Genomic DNA, 24798 nt, shown 5'->3' on the forward strand with positions numbered 1-24798 from the left:
CTAGTTCTTTAGAAAATGTTTTGAAAATGTATTATTAAATAGTGCCTGCTCAACAAAATAACTAGTTAGCAAAAGTTACTTGCAAACCCTCAGTGCTGGACACTGTAGTAATAGTAATAACGGTAACAGTAACTGAGTGCAGCCCTTAAAATGAACAGGCCACCCACTTGCATAATTTACATTTACAATAACTACAAGCCAGTTGCCGCATAATGTTTACTAGAACAAAAAGAAAAAACATTAGCTAGTTTGTATACAACTGATCTGAAGTAGTATAAAGGCCACAAAACTTCACAAGTTACTGTGTGCATGTAGTTACGTGCACATATTTATTATTTATTTATTAACTAGTGAAGTTATGAAAAGTCCAGTACAACCACACTTGAGTTGGTGTAGTTACAAAAACCATAAAATACTCACTGATATATATAGTTGAGGTAGTTGTTAAGACTTAGAGGGATGCCAAGTAAATTACAAACATCCTAGTAACACTACTAAAACATTATTGTTTACTTCTTGGTCTGTGATAAAACAGCTGGCTTTGTTTTAGCAAGCAGCTATGTTGCTTGCATTTTCCACATCCTCATCTTTCATTGGTTTTGCATCATCATCAAACTGATGTCCCTCTATAAATGTTGATTCTTTCTCCATCTCATACTTCTTGGGTGTTGATTCATTGACCTCAGTTTCATCCTCCTTGAAATTAGTCTCTTTCTCGCTACCACCATCTTCCTCTTCAATGATTGATTCTCCTACTCGTTTAAAGGTCTTCAGTTTCAATGGTGGTTCTTCAGCAAACACACTGTCTTCTGTTTGCAAATAAACTTTATTAAGCTAATCGTTAATTGTCTTAACATACCTAATGCAATTTCTGAAATTTCTTTTGATGGTCGTCTCCTTTCCAGTGTGGTGCTCAAGTGATCACCACTACTTGTACTGCCTTCCATAGATGTGGTTGATATTTTCTTACCATGAAGACTAATATCACTTTGTGAAGCTGGTACGTATAAAACAGTAACATCAGTATGCTAATTAATATGCATATTTATGCAAACATACACAAGAGTAACAAATAATTACATACAATGAAGGATCTTTATGAAGAAGAACACAAATGAGGGGGATTGGTATCTGCAGTACAAATTTAATCATATCCATGCTAGTTAACTACCATTTGCATTGGCTACATACAGTAGAGTATTACATTTGTACTTCAGGTGGTAATTCCCTTTGTTTAAGCACTTTTATTGTAATGATCTCTTGTAGCTTGCAAAATTCCTAACTTTTCCCTTACAATTGTTTGTTAGTCATTGTAGTATGGTGTGTGGGCAGATCATAGACTGCCGCCAGTGTTACAAATCAGTTGTAAACCGGTTTACAAATAGTTGTAACATGGCTAAGTACCTCCTTTTGGCCACACAGTATGGCCAATAATTAGTTCAAAGACTTCAAACACCAGACCAACACAGGAAGTCAAAATACAAGGCTAATACATCAAGGACTAATAAGGATGTAAATTGCTCTGGAACGAATGAACACACAACACTGCACCTGTGAATGGGAAGCAGTACAACTGTTGGGCTGAGCCCAGTATCTACCACATGCTCGTTCGCCAATAAATTAAGCTAACCAAGGCTATTATAGCGCTGCACCTCTCAACAATGAATATCAGACACTTCAGCTACACCCGTCTAAATGATGCGGAAGCTGTACAATGGCTGGAGTGATTGGCATCAATACAACAAACACGCTACCAATGAATAAGCTAGTTAACAATGAATTAACTAATCATCAAGACAGTAATTAGTATCGTTCCTTGTCAGTGGTAGCCAATATTAGCCTTGCGTTCTTGCTCTTTCCATGTTACAAATGGGCACCTTTGATCTGTGCATGTCCCATACCACAAATCAGTTAGAACACACCCATTCAGTTTGTATCTGATTTGTAAACACTCCACGCTCGGGCCTGCGGCCCTCGGGTGTCGTGTTTACAAATCAGATACAAACCTCATGGGTATGTTACAACTATTGCTTGTAACACAATTCATTATTAGTGAACTTCTACAACACCATGCACATCAAAGGAAAGAATGAAGGTATAGATGTATGAGGTTATAACTGTACAGCAAAACTTGTGCCCCTATACTAAGCTATTGTTATACAGTACTACATGCTGTGTGTGATACTATCACTGCACAAAAGACTTTTAATCAACCAACTTAACCAAGTACAGTATGGTATTTATACACAAGAATATAAGAGCATGAATAAACATGCTCTATAAGAATCTAAGAACATGAAAAAACATGGTTCTGCTATATGCTAATGTCTAAAAGGAGCACATTAGTGTCAGCAGTCTGCTAGTCTATTATAATGTATAATAAATCAATCATAAAGATTTGTGCCTTAAATATTGATGAAAAGCCAGCCTTAAAGCAAAACCTTTAATAGCACCTTAGTAGTATTGGTTAGGTGTAATTAAACCCAAAAAATGCCTTAAATGTGGCACAAAATGTTTCTAATAGGTTTCTATGAAATTCTAAAATGATTCATTTAGAATAATTTTCACTAACTTACTTTACTTATTATTACTAAAGCCTTCAGGCCATAGATGGCAGAAGGGTGGGGGCTTTGAGGCTGAAGCCCCCATCAGTCCACCAAGGGAAGCCCCCCTCAGAATCAGATAACGGATATTATCATACAGTATGATAGTACTGTATAGTAGGATTGGTAAGAAGTCATATATGTGACTGAATGTGACAAAACCCGGCTTCGACGCACAAAGCTTCTTTAGGAGATATGGCGATTTTAAGTAATCATTGTATAATAACTTCCCAGTGCCTACAGCTGTGCAAACAAAATTTGCACCAAGTATGCATCTATTTACTAGCTATCACTGAGTGGGTGTATACATTTCTGATACCCAAAATTAGCCCTGTTTTGGGCAGCTTTAGGGTGGGAGGGTGGGGGGTGGGCTTAATATAGGGGTATAAAATGAAGCAAGAAGATGATTGGAATCCAGAGGCCAAGTTTGGGCTCTCCATGGCCCTCCATGGCCCTCAAATCACTCCAAATTGACTGAGAACACTATTGGCGAGCTCTCTGTGAAGTCCCAGCTCACTACACACCATTGTCACAAAGCCATGGCAATTCAATGGCACCAATCTCCCACTCGTGGCTTTGACAGGGTCGGAAGAAAGCTGCCACAGAAACCAGACTTGCCAGTCCTGAAGGAAGTACAGTGTGGAATATGATAGTGTATTAGGCCAGCAATCCATTTCTGGTAAAGACGTAAGTTTGATTTTGTGTGTGTGGAAGCCTTGTTATGTGAAATCCGGTCACATATTATGGCTTCATAAAATTTTCCACTGTAAAAAAACAACCTTGCAATAAGTTTTACCTGAAACAGGTTGATGTTGTGCTACTTCTAAAAACCAGGCGCCTTGCAGCTAGCTAACTTATCTGGAATTAACGATAGACAGTATTCTGAATTAACCAACTATGTATTACTACTTTACAATAGGATAGTTTTGGGTTGTGCAATAATATTATTAGCTAATTCTCGTATTTCGTAATTTATGAAATATTTGTAATTCTTTCAATTACGTTGCTATGCACTGCTAAGGAAGCGTTAGTTAAACAAACTGCTTTTACCAACATATTACACACAGAAGTATCTTCTGAACTGTTTTATAGTGTGACTGACGTGTTTTTTCCCACAAATTCTCTTGACAAAGCCTCAAAGCTGCTCTTCACTTTTGTTCGCATATGTAAGGGATACGCCCCCTTTCAACTTGAAGAGATAGACTATTCCTGGTAGTGTACGAGGCCTGCACCGTTGTTATTCAGTTGCTAAACGCCTGAAAACCTCAAGAGGAAGGTAGTCTGAGGAAAGTCACCACACCTGTATTTCAGTCCGCCGAAAAGAAACCATCTCAGAACAAAGTTCACCTGTGCAGAAGTTTAATACAGACTTCATTTCACTTTTACTTCTTACGTAAAAGCTGCTTTTACCATTATTGAACGATTTTGCTCACGTGGGTGCGTACGGATAAACATAGGTAGATAGGTATATAGGTACACACACACACACACACACACACACACACACACACACACACACACACACACACACACACACACACACACACACACACACACACACACACACACACACACACACACACACACACACACACACACACACACACACTTTTAAGAAAACAATTTCAGTAAACCACCTGGAATGCATTAGTACTGCTGTAATGTTGGTAAAATGAACTGAAAAGTTGAATGTTTTGATGTACAGTGAGTTTTAAAAGTTTTGAAATTTACCTGAATTTTGCCTGCCTGCCTGCCTGTCTGTCTGCCTGCCTGCCTGCCTGCCTGCCTGCCTGCCTGCCTGCCTGCCTGCCTGCCTGCCTGCCTGCCTGCCTGCCTGCCTGCCTGCCTGCCTGCCTGCCTGCCTGCCTGCCTGCCTGCCTGCCTGCCTGCCTGCCTGCCTGCCTGCCTGCCTGCCTGCCTGCCTGCCTGCCTGCCTGCCTGCCTGCCTGCCTGCCTGCCTGCCTGCCTGCCTGCCTGCCTGCCTGCGGTATAGGCAACTCAGTAAGCAACCTCCTTTGTTTCCCTACTTTTTTTCTATGATCCCTAATCGAACTTAAAATTCCTAATTTTTCCTTAAACTTGTTTGTTTACTTTTTGTAACATTATTATGACTGGTGAATCCACGCATACTGCATCAAAAGAAAAGATGGCATCAAAATTAATGTTTTTGTCTGAACGCACACCCCAGCTATCAAATACTGTTCGAAAGTGTAGTGGCCATTATGCTTCGCTTTCAGCTTTGTTCAGCCCATTACACAGCGCTACAGACAAAAAACAGTAGAAGAAGTGCCTCTGCAACAATCCAATCACCACAAAGATACGATGATTCGCGCATCCCCAACTATATATATAAAAAATCAATTACTGCCTTGAAAGTGCAGTGGCCATTATGCTTCGCTTTCAGCTATGTTCAGCCCGTTACACAGTGTTACAAACGAAGAACAGTCCGTTACACAGCGTTACAAATGAAGAACAGTGTTAGAATCGTCTCTGCAATCAATCCAGTCACCATGGAAAATATGGATGATTCCCGTTTACTGACAAACGTACTGTAGGGAAGCCATGCATCGTGCTACCGTGAACAGCATTAATAAACAACTTCTTGGCTACTACACCCGTCCCTGCCTGCCTGCCTTCAGACAGCCAAGGTAATGACGGCAGACTCACGAATTTGTTATTCTGATTATGCTCTGTCCACTGCACCATGCTATTTGCTTTCATCATTCATTGGATTAATATTATTAATAGTTGCAGTGCTTAATAGTTGCAGCGCACATCACTGCCCAAACACGTGATTTTAACAAAGTGTGAATACCTAAGACGAGGGTACTGGGCGGGCAAACCATTCAACTATGTGCAACACACATACACATGCCCAACTTCATATGTGTTGTGCATCACTACCTACGTACATACTCTACCTACACCAAGATAATAATCTTACTAATTGTGACCGCTAGCTAGCTATTGTCTTCTTATCACATACATACAGCGGTGTCTTAATACCAGGCTAGCAGGGAATTTGAATGAAAGCACAGAGGCCGCATCACGTTATGACTTTAAACTGGAGATAATCAGTCTACAAACAGGAAAAAAGAGGTAAATGCTGACTATAAACAAGTACTGCGTACCATCTAAACTATCAGACTAAGCCCCAGTATCCATACACACAGCTTGAATGGGTTCCCACATTTCATAACTTCGCATCAACTCGAGTTTTCATCATAAAAGTTTTCAACACACAGTCCACACTTCACCACAAACACGAAGACACACTGTCCTTATCTGTATAGAAAAATTCTGTCTTTAGTTCTTTGTCATGATGTTGACCCACGTTTTAATCATGTGATCTCGTTTCTATTTATTGCTTTTATTAGCCATTAATATAATACCACAATCAAATAGTAAAACCCCAGGGGAAACCCGGTTACTGCTGGCCAGCCAGAAAGAAAGCATTGGTGAAGTGGACACACAATAAGTTGTGTTAGTATTCTTGTTAAGTGATTGTTCATCAGTGATTCAGCCCACCTCCCTAGTTACTCTGGGTAGCTGATGGTAGGGCAAAGTGACTTGATGCCAGGGAAATTCCCTGGCTTGCCCGGGTCTGGCTACGCCGCTGACTTGCAGATATACTAGTGAACATTTAATCCCTAATTCAGTCTTGGTCTTGGGGTATAGACTGAATTAGGGATTAAATGTTCACTAGTATATCTGCAGGTGTAGGCAACTCAGTAGGCAACCTCCCTAGTTCCTTACTTTTTTTCTATGATCCCTAATCAAACTTAACCTAATTTTTCCTTAAATTGTATCCTAATAGATAGAATGTTCATAGATGCATTAGATACTCTAATAGAGCAGTCAATTAAGACAACTTTCTATGAGAATATTTGGAGCATAATGGGACACAACTGGGCATAATTAGAGTATAATAAGGGAAATTTTGGAGCATTGCTCAAAACCATAATAGGCAATTTCAAAAGCATAATAGGCTCAGGCCTATATATGCCAAAGTTTTTAACTTTACACAGATATAGAACACCTAATAACAGCATGTCATTGACTGAAATGGCTTGTTGTAATTACTTACGGCTAAATGAGTTGGTTTTTCAGTCAAATTACACCTAAATATTGATTCTGGTAAAGCTAAAATGGCTACAACTTCTGCCCCCAGACCCCCTGCTGCCAGAGATTCTGTACTCATGTCAGCTCCCTCACCCTCTGCCACTGCTTCAGACAAATGTAACTTAATAATGGCTAAGACTAGGGCTCAATTTTTTTTACTATTGCATAGCACTTAAACCCGACAGGTGCCTTTTGGCATACCACAGTATACACAATGCATGCATCATGGGCTTATCTTTTCCATCTTCTGTGTCCCATTTCTTTTTGCTGATAGTACAAAATGTTGATTTGCGGTAACATGTTATACCTTATCATTAGATTTATAATGGTAGTCACCTGTATTTTCTGTACATATTTGCAAACATACATACGTACGTGTATACATACAGACAGATAGACAAACAAACACACACACACACAAATAGGTCTGCATCAAATATGTCAGCATAATAGCTCCTTAGATCAATACTCTTTAATAGAACAGTCACTTTGTAAATACTCTAATAAAGCATTCACCAATTAAAATGTTCCAATATGAAATATTCCTGAAAGCATTTTGGGTAAAATTTTGAGCATATTTGACTCAGCCCTACACACAAACACACATGTGCACACAAAGCAAAAAGAAAAGCAAAGGCTTCAGCTGCTGCTAGCACAACCATGCACACCCAACTGGGACACCTGTGCACTACTCAAGTGCTTTGAATCAATGCCAGCAAATCCTCCTGGGGCAGGACTAGTAACCCACATGAGGTTGTACAATGACTCACAGATGAAGGTGTGGGCACCTGAAATCCCACCTGGACCTTCGCCACCAGGTACCCATTTAAACAGCTGAGTAGACTGGAGCAATTTCTGGCTCAAGGAAACTACAACAATGCTGATTTAGCATAACCAGGGATCAAACCTGGAACCTTAGGCCAATGCACTAGTCACTTCATACATACATACATACATACATACATACATACATACATACATACATACATACATACATACATACATACATACATACATACATACATACATACATACATACATACATACATACATACATACATACATACATACATTATATAGTTATACAACAGCCACGAGTGCTCTACCTGATATAAACGTACGAGCCTGAGGGCCGTCAGGCCCGAAGGCAAGTGCGTTTATATAGGCAGAGCACGAGTGCACGTTGTATAACTGTTATGTACCACTCACCCAATAGGTGAGGAGAGTATCACAAGATAGCTGTAACACTTATAAAGGCCAGGTTTCTAACATCGATTGTGGGTAACCAAGCCGGACGTTGCGATAACGTTCCCCCTGCAGTACTGCAGCCACCTGAGATATTGAAAGCTAGTACGCTATGGGTTATATCACTAACTTGCATTCGCTGTTCGACTCTCATCATGTAGTGCTCAGCATGCCATATAGACTAAGCACCAGACTAATCGCCATAGTGATTCTCTCAAGCGAAAAAAAGCAGCTAAATAGATGGTTTAAGTAAACAAAACCTAATACTAGTCTAATTCTTACTATTCATACTGGCTAAACTCGAATCTGGTGGCATGACAAAACTGGTTACCACAATCAAACGTAAAGGTTAGTATTATTTAGAATATATTTGTTTTATTGAGTCATTGTCGAAGTGGACTACAGTTTAATCTGGGCTAAGATGGCACCAGACTAGTAAGGTGTATAAGTACGTTTATATATATGTAGACTAGAGTTGTGGCCACCCGCGTTGGCTTTTTGATCGCCATTGGCTGCTTGTAAACATTATATGTATTGGTGATGTTATGGCCCACAATCGACCTTTACATGTCAGGCTATAAAAGAATTCGAGTGATCTGTGAAGTGTCTTTCCACCTATTAGGTGAAGTGTCGTAGTGGTCTTCACCACTGGCACTTGTGCTATGCTGCACAAAACCGCAATATCTGTATATTGCACTGCAGTCAGTGCATTATAACTTATAATGCACTCGTTGTGGTCTACAAAACCACAACCAGTGCGTTATAAGTTATAATGCACTCGCTGCGGTCTGCAGCAGTGCAATATACAAATTATGGCACTGGCGGTGCCTTTGAACTGCCCACGCAGAGTGGTACATACATACATACATACATACATATATACATGCATACAAACGTACTTCTGCTTTTCAATGTACTCTTAATAGTACTTGTGCTTCTACGCTCCTGTAAACCAAACCATGCATAGGTAAAGTTTATTACAACAGACCACTTACTGAACGCATTCTTCTGGAGAAATTGTATAGTGTGCTGCCCCTCTGAAAGTTGTACTGTTCTTTAAATTCTTTGGCAACCTTAAATGACCAACTATATACTGTACTATTGCTTTAGTTATACCTGTTTGTTTCTGACAACATGGAATATGAATATGAAGACACCCTAGAAATTAAATATTTGTAGTAATGCAATGCATAGCTTTGCAAGACAAAATCTGTAAAGCAACATATTACAACTACAAATATATAATGTCTGTATCAGTCCTGTAGTCACTGTAGAGCTAGCTACTAATAATTATTGTAATAGTCAGTGAAAACATTGATATTTAGTGGAGCCCTGAAATTTAATACATGTACTGTATATTTTAGCAGAACATAACAATTTACAGTGATAACTGTTTAATACGCATGAGATTGTGCATGTCTTATGAATGGCACATTTCATGACTAGTACATACTTGCAGAGAATTCAGGATTGCAAATATCCAAGCAAATGCTACAGTGTCATTATTTACAGCTAGAATTCCAATTATCCATGTTAATCCAAGTAATGGAAGTAATACTACCACAGCTTTGAAGAGGTCCCTAGATATCTAGCATAATGAAGTACACTCACGCATTACTTTTAGTACTTACTTTGCTGTGGCTGCATTAGTAGAAGTTTTTTCACGAATTGTATTTCGTGTATTCTGATATAAAACTTTTAGGGTAATGCCAAGAAATACACAGTTTATCTGCATTATAATATGTATGCAGTATATTACACAAAGCAGAAATATTAATATGTATATTACCAAGATCATAGTCACAATAGGAACAATGAATGCTGCAATTGCTCCATCCTCTGATTTAATCCAGCAACTAAAAGTTTTTTTGAAATTGAAAAATAAATGCTAACATTTTCACTCACTAATCATTGGTTCCATAATGCCTGTGAACTATTCCAGCTGATATCGCAACTATTGGAATAGCTGGACCTACAGTGTAGTAAATGTACAGCCATTGCATATATGATTACTGATGCTCACCCCAGCCCAAAATGAAGAAGAAACGGCGACGATTCAGTTTATTACCAAACACAGTTACCAACATCATGTAAAGCATTACTCCTTCACACAGCATCCAACAAAATGCAGATATGAAGAAATATTGTAGAAGTACTGCCACAATTATACAGGAGGCCTAGCAAAACCATTTCTACTTAAATGTTGTTGTTTCAAGTACAGGTGCGTTATGTTAAATGCTCACCCGGTATTCTGTAGCAGTTTCTATTCCAGAAACAAATACTATCAGACCCAAAGCAAGTGCAATGCACAGGTTAAGATGGATGAAGATAACATTATTCTTTTTATCTTTTGTTTTATTTCTATTATACATAAAGCATAAAATCTATTAACACTGAAATATTTTCCTACCTCAGCATAACATATGTCAGTATAACAATAGAAAGACAAAGGCACATGAGAGATATAGCACATCCAATATATGAAACTACTGACAAAGCTTCATCAGCTGGGGTTGGCTAGCGGAGTAATAAATTTACAAATGAATGTTCTGTTTAGCCAATTGTATCTGCTTACTTCTGTGCCACGTACACTTACAAGTACAGCAAAACTAGTCAGATGGTTAGTAAGACAAGTTACCCTTGTGTCATTAGATTTGTCATCATCTAATTTTACTCCTTCCTGTGACCAACCACCAGCCAGATTACTATGGGTAGCATAAACAGCAAACAATTAATGGTAATTATTATTACATGCTTACAGCTGAATATCCAATAAGTTGTGATCATAAAATTGACATGTGGTGTTTTTTTCTAGATTTGCTCCTGCTGATTGTGCAACTGGCTGTATAGTGGATGGTAGGCTATTGGAAAGTTTCAAACTTTCAAAGGTTTTTGAGTCATGTTTCTGTTGACAGTAAGATAGGGTATTAAGATAGTACAATATGTAAGTTAATGCTGTATTATTAGAGTACAAAGTTATATAAAAACAAGTACACGAAAAAATTTGGAATTTTCAACTAGAGTAGGGACCATAGCACATTGATAAAAAATACTGAAACAAGTTGGAGTAGTCCATGACATTAAATCACTGTAATACAATAAGAAGTATTATATCCCTACTGTGCTCAAGATACCATAACGGAAATGCACAGTAGGGATATAACACTTCTTATTACAGTGATTTAATGTCATGGACTACTCCAACTTGTTTCAGTACTTTTTATCAATGTGCTATGGTCCCTACTGTAGTTCAAAATTCCAAATTTTTTCGTGTACTTGTTTGTTAACTTTTTTTGTAAATAATTTTATTATGGCTGGTGAACCCATGCATACCGCATCTGAAAAGGCACCACGCGCCCCAGCTATATCAATTATTGTGTGAAAAGTGAAGTTACCATTACGCTTCGTTGTCAGCTATGTTCAACCCGTTACACAGCATTTCGAATCAAGAACTTGTTGAAAGCGTTTCGGGTCGATCTGAAAGCTTGTTTGGGTTTAGTTTTACCTCACCAATACTGCCTCATCATCGTAAGGGAAAATTGAGGCTGATTTTTGGGTGATATTATTTTGTGGGCCACGCCTACTCCTTTGTGGTCCCTACTATACAGTTACTATCGTACTGTATGATAAGCCCTACTCTACCTTTTACACATTCGTTAGCTATAACTTTGTTAACAATGATGTTACCAAATAAGCTATGCTGTCTTTGTACCTGTCATAGGTTAGCTCAGTATACAGTACACATTGATCATTGTAGTGGGAATATTGTGGAACACAATAAGTAATTGTTGCACTTAAGGACGATGCTGCTGGAGCGACTGACAACTGACAGGGAATTGTGACAAAACATAATATGCAGGGTTTCTATGAGATTATGCACTTAATACAATATTATTCATGCATTGAATTAGAAGTTTTGTATATGCATTTTTACACTTAATAGTGTTAACAGCTTTAGATAGTTATTTTACTATTCCAATCATGTATGTATATGGTTTTGCTGACTGTGTAGACAATAGTAAGCACATGCAAGGATACATAAAGAAGTGTTAATACTGTAATAGCGAAGAATGTGTTAGTCGCAAAGAAATGCATTTAGAAATGCAAGCAGTTAAACCTAGCCGCTAAACAACAAACACACCAATACTAAACAAGATGTCTTACGGGTGTATCTTGTCAACGACGTACGATAGGTCCTGTATAAACCAAACGTCAAATCACAAACGTATTCTAAAAGTTTGATGCGATAACACGTGTATTCACAATGATTATGGAAGCCCTATTGATATGGAAGCCCTACTGATGAGCAATGGCCACGATAAAGAAGGATCAAAGGAAAATCAGTAAGCAATAGCGCATACATTGTAGGATATTTAAAATACTAAAAGTTTCATCTCCATGAAATTTGAAGCATTTCCACCAAAGAAGTAAGGCTGTAGCTGTAGTCAATTTTCCACTACGCTTGACTGAACGCATCAGGCAGGCAAACAGGCAGGCAGGCAGGCAGGCAGGCAGGCAGGCAGGCAGGCAGGCAGGCAGGCAGGCAGACAGCAGTGAGGCAGTGAGGTAGTGGAAAATTCGCGAAAAAATAATTTTTTTTAATTTCGTAGCACCTAATCGAAAATGCTTCTGGTCGTTCTGAAGGCATGTATGGGCTTGTTTATACCTGACCAATACTGTCAAGTGGCTGTGAAGGGTTTGCAAAGATGATTTTGGCTTGATTTATTTTTGTAAACCACGCCCACATCTTCGTTGTCCCTACCATACAGTACTATCGTACTGTATGATAGTTTTATGGGCTAAGAGACATTTTGAGCACACACTTCATGATAACTTATTTGTCAGTGCCATTTTATTCAGCTACATTGCTTTGTGCTTATTAGGGGGTAGGAAGGGCATATGGATTTATTGCAACGTTTACTATTTACACAAGTTTTAAAATTAAACATTGTATACTTATGAAATATAAGCAGTTAGCATGAACTTGTATGGATAAATATGTGTCAATCATTTCGGTATGGTTTGAGCTATGCCAGTAAATGGCTGTAGTCACACTTAAAGCCATTGGATGGTTGATCAATGTTATAGAGGCTCACACTAAAGTGAGACTCACACTTACAGAAGTCAGGATGCTTGCACTTACAAACAAACTAGAAGTCAGTTTATTTTTATGTGATTAAGTAGAAAAGCAATTAAAAAATCCTTGGGAGTTTTAAAAATAAAACTTAGGAATTTTGAAAATAAAAACTAGTAAGGAATTATTACAATAGAAATTTCAAAACAAGGAGTTTATCATTTGAATGCTGCCATGTCAGATGACAATTTTCTTACTTGCATCATCAGTTACAGGTTAAAATTTTTCCTTCCACATATACACAGCAATTTTGTACTGATAGTGTATTGATCTTGCAAAATCTGGTACAACATACTTACCACAGCAAATGTCACTGAAATAGGATTGTTCTCTGTAGTATTAAATGATACTGGCACTTGAATGGAAACAATTGGAGAAATTGGTAAAACTGCTGTAGATCTATAAAAGTAAGCACAAACTAATATTTTTAACCTACTTGTTTCCTTAACACATTTTAGATTTATACAGTAATCATCTATACAGTGGAACCTCTATTTAACGGACACTTTGGGACCAACTGATCTTAATGAAATTTTACTGTTATAAGGAGGTTATGCTCTTTCAGAGGTAAAATTGTGTTCAAAGGTCTATATACGTATAGGGACCTCAGAAACTGTCCTTTATAAAGAGGTTAAATGTACAGTGTCCTTTACACAGAGGATCCTTTAAGAGAGGTTCCACTGCGCTTACTCATCAATAGGATTTGGCAACTGCAGGGAATCATCTCTGACTATTGTACTGGTAATTGGAAATCCTGTAGTATCTACAGTAAGTGACACGTAAATGAAAATTATTAGACAAAAAAACAAATCTAATTAAACTACTACAACTATGGTGCTACTCTAATGGGAACCTGGTGCCCTACTGGTATCCATTGCAAATGCTTACCTTCAGGAAGTTTCTCCAAAACATCTTTTAGTACAGCATTTGGAAATGTAAACTGAGTATTTCCTCCAGTAAATTCACTCAAATCGTCACTTACACTTGGAAATGTATAAGGATCTCCTGCCTGTATGCTATCATTGGGTATTAACGAAGCCTTGATTACTGAAATGAACACAATAATGAAGTTTTTGTATTAGACCAAGCAAACTAACTGATATTTTTCTTTACTTTGATAGCTTCATGTGTCTTATTATTTAATGTTGCACCCAAAAGTCTTCCAAATTGTTCAGTACTGTTAACCAAAGACTGGCTGGTTTCTGGTGAAGTCTACATTAATGCAATAGTTAACAAGCAAATACACACGAGGTACTGTTACTTGTCGTAATTGCCGCCAATTTTGTTGGTTGTTGCTATCAAGAAGATTGTCAATCACTAGTGTTGTTTCCTGTGCAAAAGTACGCATTGTTGAAATATTAATTTTTTCTCCGCAGACAAATTTGCTGTATATTTTAGAGCTGTGCAATAACATGACAAACAATTATTATGATAAATGTGAGTTATGATAAAATAATTCATTTTCATTTACCAGTCTCCATAATCACAAATTTTGCTAACTACTGTGTAACTATATAACTGAGCACATATAGCTAAAAACAAGGAATTTGTGAACAAATTATATCCTATCACTTAACACAGCATCTGAATGTAACATCAGCTAGTAAAACAAAGCTAGTCATTCAAAAATGCATAGCCATATATCATACAGTACGATAGCACTGTATAGTAAGGACAATGAAAGTGTAGCACGTGATGAAATATCACCCAAAAATCTGCCACGATTCTCCTCACAACGACATAACAGTATTGGTTGGGTAAAATCAAGCCCAAAAGCATCTTCAGATTGACTCGAACGTTTTTGTCAACCTGCTACAGAATTTCTAAAATTATTCAATGGAAATTTCTACTTTTAAACTGATGTATTCAACCATAGCAGAAAACTGGCTACAGCTACAGCCCTAATTCTTTCACTGAAATGTTTCGAATTTTCTTTTAAAAACTTTTGGCATAATGATATAAATACAATGCATATACTATTCTCATGCTTTTTATCCTTCTTTACCATAGCCATCAGTCAAGGTTCTCTGCAGATAGTAGGGCTTTCATCTATGGGGCATACACATTCTGCTACAATAATCATGAGCTAATATATTGGAATACAAGTGTTGGTGAGCTGTTCTTTATTGCCAAGACATGTGTAAGTAATATAGTTTAGCGATTTGTATGTGCTGTTATACTTGTTAGCCAACTGGAAAAGTTTCATGACTACTTCTGTGGCTAGAAGCATTTTTGCTGTGACCAACGATAACAGGCATTTATTTGATGTGCCCTAAAGACATCATGTTTTACATTGCACCTAGTTTTATGCCCACCTTAAACAGAGCCTCCTATCTAACAGTATCTTGTTGTGCCTGTAGCTACGCAAGGTTGTTAGTAGTATAGTGGCAAAAACGTTTATAAACAAGTATAAGAAAAAATATGAATTTTATCAAGAGTATGGACAATGTAATCCTCCAATAAAAAGTAAGTTGGATCCAGGTGTAGCTAGTACGTAATGTTCAATTACTAGAAAGCTATAAAATATCTCTATTGTGCATTTCAATTATAGAATCTCCACAACATAGTAGGGATATTTGCTTCTTATAGCTTTACAGTAACATTACGTACTAGCCACTTCCAGATCCAGCTTGTTTCGGTACTTTTTATTGGAGTACTGTACTACACTGTGCCTACTCTAGTTTAAAGTTCCTAATTTTTTCTTATATTTGTAGATCTATGGCATAAGTTGGGTCTTCAATAAAAGGGTTGCCTCATTACTCTTGTGGGTCCCATAGCTGGCCCTATTAATGAATAAACAGTGTATTATGGAACTGGTGTTATACCAACAAGACACTCACTAGGAGGTGATAAGACCCCCTCTCACATCAAAGTAAATTCTGCATACCAAACACACGTACACTATATGATTTATAATTGTATTGGGTAAAGAAACAACCACACATATATTTACCTGGAACAAAACATCATCAGGTTGCAACCTGTCAACCACTGTTTCTGCAATACTGCACAATAATAAAGAAATCACATAATAGATGTAAGTATTTAAAACACTCAAACAACCTGCCAATGGTATTGACAATATCAACTGCTATATCAATTTCCTCTGCAAAAATGTGTTTTCCTACTTCCTCTGTTTTAGTCAAATTGGAAAGGGTCATTGCAATATCAGTAACTGCCTTGATCGTTTCCATCTCATTTAGTGTACTTAATGATGTGGTAATGTTGTTTGCCTACGACAACAGTAATAGCTCTATGTAGCATTTTATTAATCTATAGTTTACCTCCTCAATCAACTGTTCAAATTGTACTCTAAAGCATTCAACAAATTCTTCCCAGTCACCTTCACCTTTGCATCTTCTTCGCACAGTACCTTTGAGGAAGTTTGACACAGACTGTCATATTATTGTCAAACAAATCTCTGTGACAGCAAACTTCACACATAGTGAAAATTACAACTACTGTAAATATGCCAAGCTGAAAAAAGTCATGGTCTTTAAAAGCAGGCATAAAAGTAGGAATACATCAATTCCACCATTGCTGATATTACAACTATCAGGGAAGTATCGGCAAGTACTATTACTGATATGAAGTATATACGTACCTGTAATAGCATTTTAGTAGTAGCAGACATTTATTACGTATCTAATAATAAGTTTCGTGAATTTATTTTCATGGTCTTCTTGTAGTTTATGGATGATAATAATACTCATGATAATTCATTTTAATATGTTCATTCTGATGATAGCTGATACAAGATTTATCCACCAAAAATTAAGAAGTCACAGAAGTGCAAAACCAATTAGCTAATCAATTGTTCTTTGTGCTTTACTTTAGTATGGAGATAAAGCTGCGCACAGAAATGGTATTTGATAGGTGGAATTATTCTAATAAAATGGTAACGACAAAATGCCACCTGTCAGTAACTACCTGGTATTTGAGAGTGTTAGTTGTTTTTTTTTCTCAGACATCTGTTATTACAGAGAAGTTTCAACATAAATAAGTCTGCATATCACATACAGTATCATGAAGAATTGGGATTTTCTGGCCAAAGATATCACCCCAAAACCAGCCTTACAATATGAGACTTGGCAGTATTGGAAAGGTGTATATCATCAAGCCAAAAATGTCTTCAGAGTAGCCAAAAACACTTCCAATAAGTAGCTACAGAATTTAAAAAAATTGTATTTAGCAGAATAGACTCGTCTGATGCTGCAAGTAACATCTTCACTTTCATTCTTTCAATTGTATCTGTTTATTCATCATCAGACAAAAAATTAAGTTGCTTAAATCTGGGGTCAAGAAATGCTGCTTCTTGCAAAAGTTTTGCAGTGTCTCCTGTGTAACGCTCCTTTAATTCTGACTGAATAGCCTTCTTGATCTGCTTTAAATTCTCACTGTCATCTTCTTTTCATCAAGTTTGAGCAAAACTTGTGAATGAGGGGAGATACAATACTAATAATACCATAGGATGACCCACTTAGCACTGTAGTAGCAATAGCAAAAGGATTAAATATGACCAGCAACTCTTCAATCACACTCCACTTGGCTCCATCAGGAATTACGAAGTAAGCTATGTACAACCCTGTCTTGGCTATCCGGCAATACAGCACAAAGCACCTGTTGCTGCTCTACCACCCTTTCCAGCATAGCAAATGCTGAGCTCCAACTGGTTTCACACACTGCTGCACAAGTGTGCACCCAACAGCTTCTGCTTTTGTTGTAAAGCATATGTGGCTTTAGTTGACTAGTGAAAATGTTCCACAAGTTTATGAACACGCCCCAGTACACAGGAAGCAAAACCAAGCTGTAGTCTCCTAGTAATACTTAAGCTGGAGGGTATGGCCAATACATCTGAAGTGAGTAAACTCCAAGCTATCCACAGCATTTTTAACATTTCTTGCATTATCAGTGGTGATTTCAATAACTTTGGTGTCCAGTTTCCATTCAGTTATAACAGCTGACAGTTCAGTAGCTATGCTATCAGCAGTGTGGGAATCAGTAATCTCACAAGTTGCAAGACAAAACTATTCATCATCTTCCGTTCATCACTGACAATGTGAGCAGTCACGGCCATGTAGGAATGGCTATGGCACCCAGTCCACATATCCGTGGTCAATGAACAGCAGCTAGCATTACTCAACAATCTACAATGGATACCTTAACAGTTTCATACTTGGCAGGTAGCAATACTCAAGTAAAATTGGCACAAGAAGAAGGCTTGTACCTTGGGTCCAGTGTCTGCAGCAATCAAAGAAACAGAACGCTATCAACTGTAGCCAAAGGTTCCATGTCTTTGTACAAATATTTCATCACCAACTCCTCACATTGCTTATAATGTTGGCTACCTCAAGTGTGGAGACTTTCGTGAAATAATCCATTTGAGTTTGTTCCTTTTTCTTAGGCTTGGGTGTTGACGGAGATGGAGCTGACTTACTAATAAGCACATATTCTTCATTGCAACTTTGCTTTAGATGGTAAGTTAGATTCGTCGTATTTCCTGAGTAAGGTAAGGTCTGTGAACAAACCTGGCAAATCACTTCCCTCCTGTTCGTTATTGTTCCATTTCCATCACTTCTGAAACCAAAGTAACACTAAACTTTGGTAGGAAGTGGTACAAAGTTGGAAGCCATTTTGCCATTGTTTACAAAACGTGGTTATAATGCATGCGCATGCATGACTATATCGCAATATAAGCTGTTTGTTACTCATAATCACGATATACAATTATATCGATATAATCAATAAATCGATATTATTGCACATCACTACATCTCACCCATCCCCGCAACATAAGGGTGTGTCCCATTTCTTGGAAAGGAGGGAGGCAAGAAACTTATAAAACACAGTGGTTTTGTCAGCCATTCCTCTAGTAGCTGAGAAAATTAATGGAGTAAATGACCATGCTCTATTTCACATATTCGGGTCTCATATGAGTGCTTCTTAAACATTTCATGTCTCCTATAGACTGCCCTAGAACTAGTAGAATGGTTAGATGGAGTGTGGGGGTTGAAAATCTTTACGTCCACATATGTCTTCTTACATCGACTTCCCCGAAAGCCATTTGCAGCAATATCTAGATGAGCGCCATCATCAGTGTTTGAAGTAGCAAGGATGAACTGCTCACCTGTACTAACTGGTTGCAGATTGGGCTCAATTTTAACTTCATGGCAGACTTCAGTAAGCAAACTGGCAGTTAAGTCATGTATTTCATTATGACGAACGGATGGAAAACCACCTTTAGGGCAAGAGAATGAGTGTTCACTGTAAATGTGGTTCAACAAGCACAATCACTATCACTATTATCCTTTAAATGATGGACGTGGTCATGAATGGGATCCCATGCGCGAACTTGCAGATATCTAGCTAGTATATCTCTTATAGTAGTGCCGGGACTAAAGAGCTTCTGAAAGCTAGCTCTGGCTGCTGAAAGAAAGTGTTGATATGGAAAATTAACATCTCGGTATGGTGTCGTTGGATGAAGAAGAAGACAAGCAGCCTGATAGAAGATAAAAGAAAAGACAAGGCACAGAGGGCCTACAATCATCATAACCCCAAAAGGCACATCCCACTGGTGAGTTTGTTATTGTGGCATAAAATAGTGGCTGTGCGCTGCTTCATTTGGCCTCTAGCCTTGTGACTGTAGTCAGTCAGGCAGTCAGGCAGTGAAACTAAAATTCGAGTTTTGGTGATTTTTAAAATTCTATATCCAGCCACCTGTAAGTGCTTTGTTATATTTAATGCTGTATTAATTAATTAATATATGGACTAGTACTATTCTGTAAAGGTGATTTTTGTCATATAAAATGTCCCTAGGATGATTTCAAAGGTGGAATTTCGGCAATGCATGAAATTTCAGGCCGATCCCTACTTAAATGGTCCTACCGTACCATTTGATAGCCATTCCACTGAGAGCCTTGACTTCACCCATAGTTTTTTATCGTTATCATAACCAAGAGTGAATAATAAGAGAGGAGAGTGTCTAACTACGGTATGATCTATCAAAATGAGTGCCTCAAGTCTTTTCAGTTATTATAGTAAACTCTCACTTATGATTGTAAGTGTTGATGAAGTGAGCTAACACTCATTTAAGGTGGGCTGGGAGTGAAACTTTGAACAGCTTCCTTGGAATTTTGTCTATTCTCTCATGAATACACCAAGTTGCAGAACCATCACTAGATTTTATTTATTATTTATTATTATCAGCGCTTTCAGTTCAGGGATGCCTGTGTTGCCACCATTTGTTACTCTCATGTCAGCAATATCAATAGTGAAGATGATATGGCCAGGATACACCATCTCCATAGACACCTATTATGCCTAACAATGTAGTAACTACCTCTTGCCAGTATTTCCAGTTGAAATTCAAAAGGATTTTCCTTGGAAGACTCACAAAGAAATTGCTGTGTGGTTTCCTAGCCTTAATTTGCTTGCTTCATGATGTCATATGTAGCAGTAGACAGCAAGCAAGCTCTTCACCTTCTGTTCTTGTTCATGTCCAAATGGCAATATTATTTAAATAATTAATAAAACTTTATCACATGCAACAGGTTAAATTGAATTGTCAGTGCAAGCGTAAACCAAAGTGTACTAACACTCCTCTAAATTAGAATGAAGCCTATGGACTTGTGGGGCTCACTTTTGATAGACCATACTGGAGTTAGACCTTCTCTCCTATTATTTACGCTAGTCATAACTCATAACTAATACAATAAACTGCTGTGATTGCAGTATAGTTACCATTTAATCCAGGTCCAGTACATGGGACTTCCACAGTAACACCAACACGTGTTACATTCCATGTAACATTGAATCCAGTATAGTTCACTATCACTGGGCTGCATAATTGATCTTAAAAAATAAATTATTTTTAAACAACTACAAACTATATTGTACACTTACTCAGTATTAATGTAGCTAAGTTTGACCAGCCAAATCCTCCATACTGATTCCTAGCAGTACACTGATAGTCTCCAGCCGTATCTTCTGAAGCAGCAACCTTGAGTGTTTCCTCAGTCTCCCTTCTAATAGGAGCTCCATTCAGTAACCAGCCATATGTAAATGAAGTAGCACCGAGACCAGTAGCTGAACATGAAAATACAACTTGTTGTCCTGGATTAACCCTTTCCCCGGATGATGTGATAGTTGCCACAGGATCATGTACTGTTAAATTAAAACAACTAAGTGGCCACTGAAAAATTTGTATTTCATGATTTTCATCACATCAATAATAAATATGTTTCAGTCATTACTATACCTTCAATAATAAGAATAGCGTAATCACTAAAATTTCTTCCATGTTGATTTACAGCCACACATCTGTATTGACCTGCATCAGGAGGTAATACACTAACAAGTGTGAGTGTGTTGGTTTGTATTCCTGTGGCATTAGATGGAATATCAATATGTCCACTTCTCTCCCAGTAGTAAAATAATGCTCCCTCCGCCATACACATAAACTGAACATTTGTAGAATCATTATTAATTTCAATGAGTTTAGTGAGTGGATGAGTAGTGATTTGTGGTCGAGCTGCATAAAAATAGAATAAAGTTACACCACTAATTTTTTAGTTGAGCTTTCCTTACTCGTATCCTGTATTATTCCTTTTACAGTACTGACATTACCAAGTTCTACTCTCACACCAGTATCAGGTATTATACCCAAAGTTACACTAAACTCCTCTTCTTCTTCATCGACCATAGCATCATCCACCACTGGTATTGTCACAGTAGCAATGATGTCTCCAATATTAAATGTAGCAGTCAAAAGAGTAGCTTCATAATCAACACCAGCTACACATTTCACCGAATACATACCACTAATGCCAAGACTACATGATATAACAACCAAGACTATTGAATGGCGTATTACTCTGTGATAAATGATTGCATAGAGAAACACCAGATACTTCAGTAATTGTTCATTCATGTGAAATGGTAATTTGAAATGTGTACATGGTGACCACCAATTTTGTGGGTTATTCAATCAATCAAGCGTTCAACAGTTGTTGTACAAGAGAAGTGTAGTAAGGACCTGAGATGACTCCAGCTTTGCTTTTGAAAGTGATGACACAAGTGGGCGTGTTGCCACACCTTTAGGAAACTGCCTGGCAGTGCTAGAACTATAAAATTAAACCATATAATGCTATTGTGTTTTCACTTGGTTTCGTGGCTGAATACAGCAACTATTAATGACAACATAAGCTGAAATATCCATTGCTTTATGCAGTCATTTATCACAGGGTAATCAATATGCCATTTGATACTGTTGGTTGTTATGTACTCTTGCTAATACACATAATTATCATTATATATACTCATACATTAATTAGCACACAACTGCAGTTATTATTTTTGTTTACAACAAATGGTATAAGCAGTGGAACCAATCCTTTCAAAAGGGTGGAACATTTACGCATAACAATAAATACACATATAGTACTTTAATACAGATCACAAAGATTGGCATTTTACTGCCATAAAATATCACCCAGAGACCAGCCTCACTTTTCCTTCATGATGACTTATGCAGCAATATTGGTTAGGAAAACCAAGCTTTCATAGGGACCAAAATGCTTCTGACATGTTGCTGTTGAATTTTAAAATTTACTAAATTTTATACAACACCCTCAGCCATGCATATAACACATATAGAGAGAAAATTAGGCGAGGTTAAACTTTGGCAAAATACCACCAGAAATCCTGGACCATTTGGAAAAATAAAGTTTAGCGAATCATCAAACTCACTTCCACTAGATTTCAGTTTACTTGCATTGGGATTTGTATTGCGGTGATCCATATTGCACATGCATGCAATGCTTGTCACACAACCAGCTCATTAAAAATCTTCCTAGGTCTACAGTATAAAAGCTAATTGTTTGGTTACAGACTTTGAAAGTGAAAAATATATGGAAAATTCCAAATCCGCTGTACTGGTATCAAGTAGGGACCACAAAGGTATGGGCATGGCCCATGAAAAGTATCGCCCAAAAAACAGTCTCACTTTCCTGGATGATGATGAAGCAGTGTTGGTTAGGTAAAACTAAGCCCAAACAAGCCTTCAGAAATGCTTTCGAAAAGTTGCTATAAAATCTATTTAAAAAATTAGTAAACAGAATTTTCTACTGACTGACTAACTGACTGAGTAACTGACTGACTGATGCCTTCAGACAAGCGTAACTCGATAACGGCTAAGGCTACAGGCTTGATTTTCACTGTTCGATGTCGCTTCAGCCCAAGAGGTGCCTTTTGGAATACTGCGGTATGTACAATGCATTCTTCATGGACTTATCAGTGTTCTCCTTTGTGTACCATTTATCTTTGCTGACAGTGAAAAGTGTCGAATTGGCGGTAACATGTGATGGCTTCTCTTCGTAACGGAAATCGTCCGTATTTTTCATACTGACTACTTTAAATGCAAAGGTGCTTTTCGAATAGTTCTTGATTTATACTGCTGTGTAACAGGTTGAATATAGCTGACAACGAAGCGTAATGGATGCTTCACTTTTCAGATGATAATTGTTAGCTGGGGTGCACAACGCCATCTATTTCTTTTGATGTGGTATGCATGGGTTCACCAGTCATAATAATTTTATTTTACAAAACAGTTAACAAATAAGTATATGCACAAAAAATTTTGGAATTTTCAACTAGAGTAGGGACCATAGCACATCGATAAAAAAATACTGAAACAAGCTGGGGTAGCGCACAATATTAAATCACAGTAAACTGATAAGAAGTGTTATATCCCTACTGTGCTATACCATAATGGAAAAGCACAGTAGGGATACAACACTTTTTATTGTTTTACTGTGATTTAATATCGTGCACTACTCCAGCTTGTTTCAGTACTTTTTATCGATGTGCTATGGTCCCTACTCTAGTTGAAAATTCCAATTTTTGTGTACTTGTATGCTGTACGTACGAGTTTCTGTAAAACATTTTATTTCAGTCAGTTTGTTATTGATCTTGAAGGCGTCATGACTTTTTCTGGTAAACTCATTATATCATCTGAAGGATTTGACATTTGACTTACAGCGTGCAATGTGGTTCTGCACGTGACATCTAATTGGTGAATTAAAACTTTGGCAAGTTTGGAGCAATTCACTAAAGTTTCCCTCTGTATGGTACTCTAAAGCAGTTATTGTTCACATCTGAATACTGTATCTACCCTATTCAGGGACTTTGGAATGGTAAAATAATTATGTTGGGGCTTCGTATTGTACCATTCCTCAGGTTTCTAAAAAATGTAGATACTGGGGCGTATGCAATAACCAACATTCAATTTTTATAATAAGCCTTTGTGCCCTTTATATGCACTGACAAATTGTGACCAGATATGTGGCGCATTTATTGAATTACTGTTAAGTAAATCTAATCAAAAACAGCCAAGCTGTAAAAAAAGGTGCGGCCCCCTAAAAAGGCCATGGTGAAAAAAGATGTGAAATCCAAGGTGGCGGCCAAGAAATGGCTGTGATGGTAGGTTAATGGCAAAAATTTTAATTACGACAATTCAGGTGAATTTGCGTTGCCTCCTCCACTAGGATTTGGCACCAAATTCACCTGAATTGTCGTAATTAAAATTTTTGCCATTAACCTACCATCACAGCCATTTCTTGGCCGCCACCTTGGATTTCACATCTTTTTTCACCATGGCCTTTTTAGGGGCCGCACCTTTTTTTACAGCTTGGCTGT

At 37.6% G+C, this 24798-nt stretch overlaps 1 protein-coding gene across 1 annotated transcript in view; it reads right to left on the reverse strand.

The window, feature by feature from the left end:
- Positions 1–249: 249 nt before the first annotated feature.
- Positions 250–24798, reverse strand: part of LOC136256021 (uncharacterized) — a 54453-nt gene continuing 29904 nt past the window's right edge. Inside the window, exons 21-46 of the mRNA XM_066048932.1 lie at positions 21691–21897; positions 21362–21634; positions 21007–21267; positions 20845–20955; positions 16389–16477; positions 16168–16337; positions 16058–16109; positions 14366–14434; positions 14202–14316; positions 13993–14151; positions 13795–13867; positions 13404–13503; positions 10730–10875; positions 10546–10675; positions 10381–10487; positions 10214–10331; positions 9994–10147; positions 9876–9942; positions 9760–9826; positions 9602–9699; positions 9424–9550; positions 9087–9128; positions 8966–9043; positions 8870–8915; positions 860–997; positions 250–809 (exon numbers count right to left, since the gene is read on the reverse strand). Coding sequence (XP_065905004.1) covers positions 547–809; positions 860–997; positions 8870–8915; positions 8966–9043; positions 9087–9128; positions 9424–9550; positions 9602–9699; positions 9760–9826; positions 9876–9942; positions 9994–10147; positions 10214–10331; positions 10381–10487; positions 10546–10675; positions 10730–10875; positions 13404–13503; positions 13795–13867; positions 13993–14151; positions 14202–14316; positions 14366–14434; positions 16058–16109; positions 16168–16337; positions 16389–16477; positions 20845–20955; positions 21007–21267; positions 21362–21634; positions 21691–21897 — 3260 coding nt within the window. The 3' untranslated portion in view covers positions 250–546. The remainder of the gene's footprint in view (positions 810–859; positions 998–8869; positions 8916–8965; positions 9044–9086; positions 9129–9423; positions 9551–9601; positions 9700–9759; positions 9827–9875; positions 9943–9993; positions 10148–10213; positions 10332–10380; positions 10488–10545; positions 10676–10729; positions 10876–13403; positions 13504–13794; positions 13868–13992; positions 14152–14201; positions 14317–14365; positions 14435–16057; positions 16110–16167; positions 16338–16388; positions 16478–20844; positions 20956–21006; positions 21268–21361; positions 21635–21690; positions 21898–24798) is intronic.

The sequence above is a fragment of the Dysidea avara genome, chromosome 5 (assembly GCF_963678975.1).
Source record: "Dysidea avara chromosome 5, odDysAvar1.4, whole genome shotgun sequence".
NCBI lineage: Eukaryota > Metazoa > Porifera > Demospongiae > Dictyoceratida > Dysideidae > Dysidea > Dysidea avara.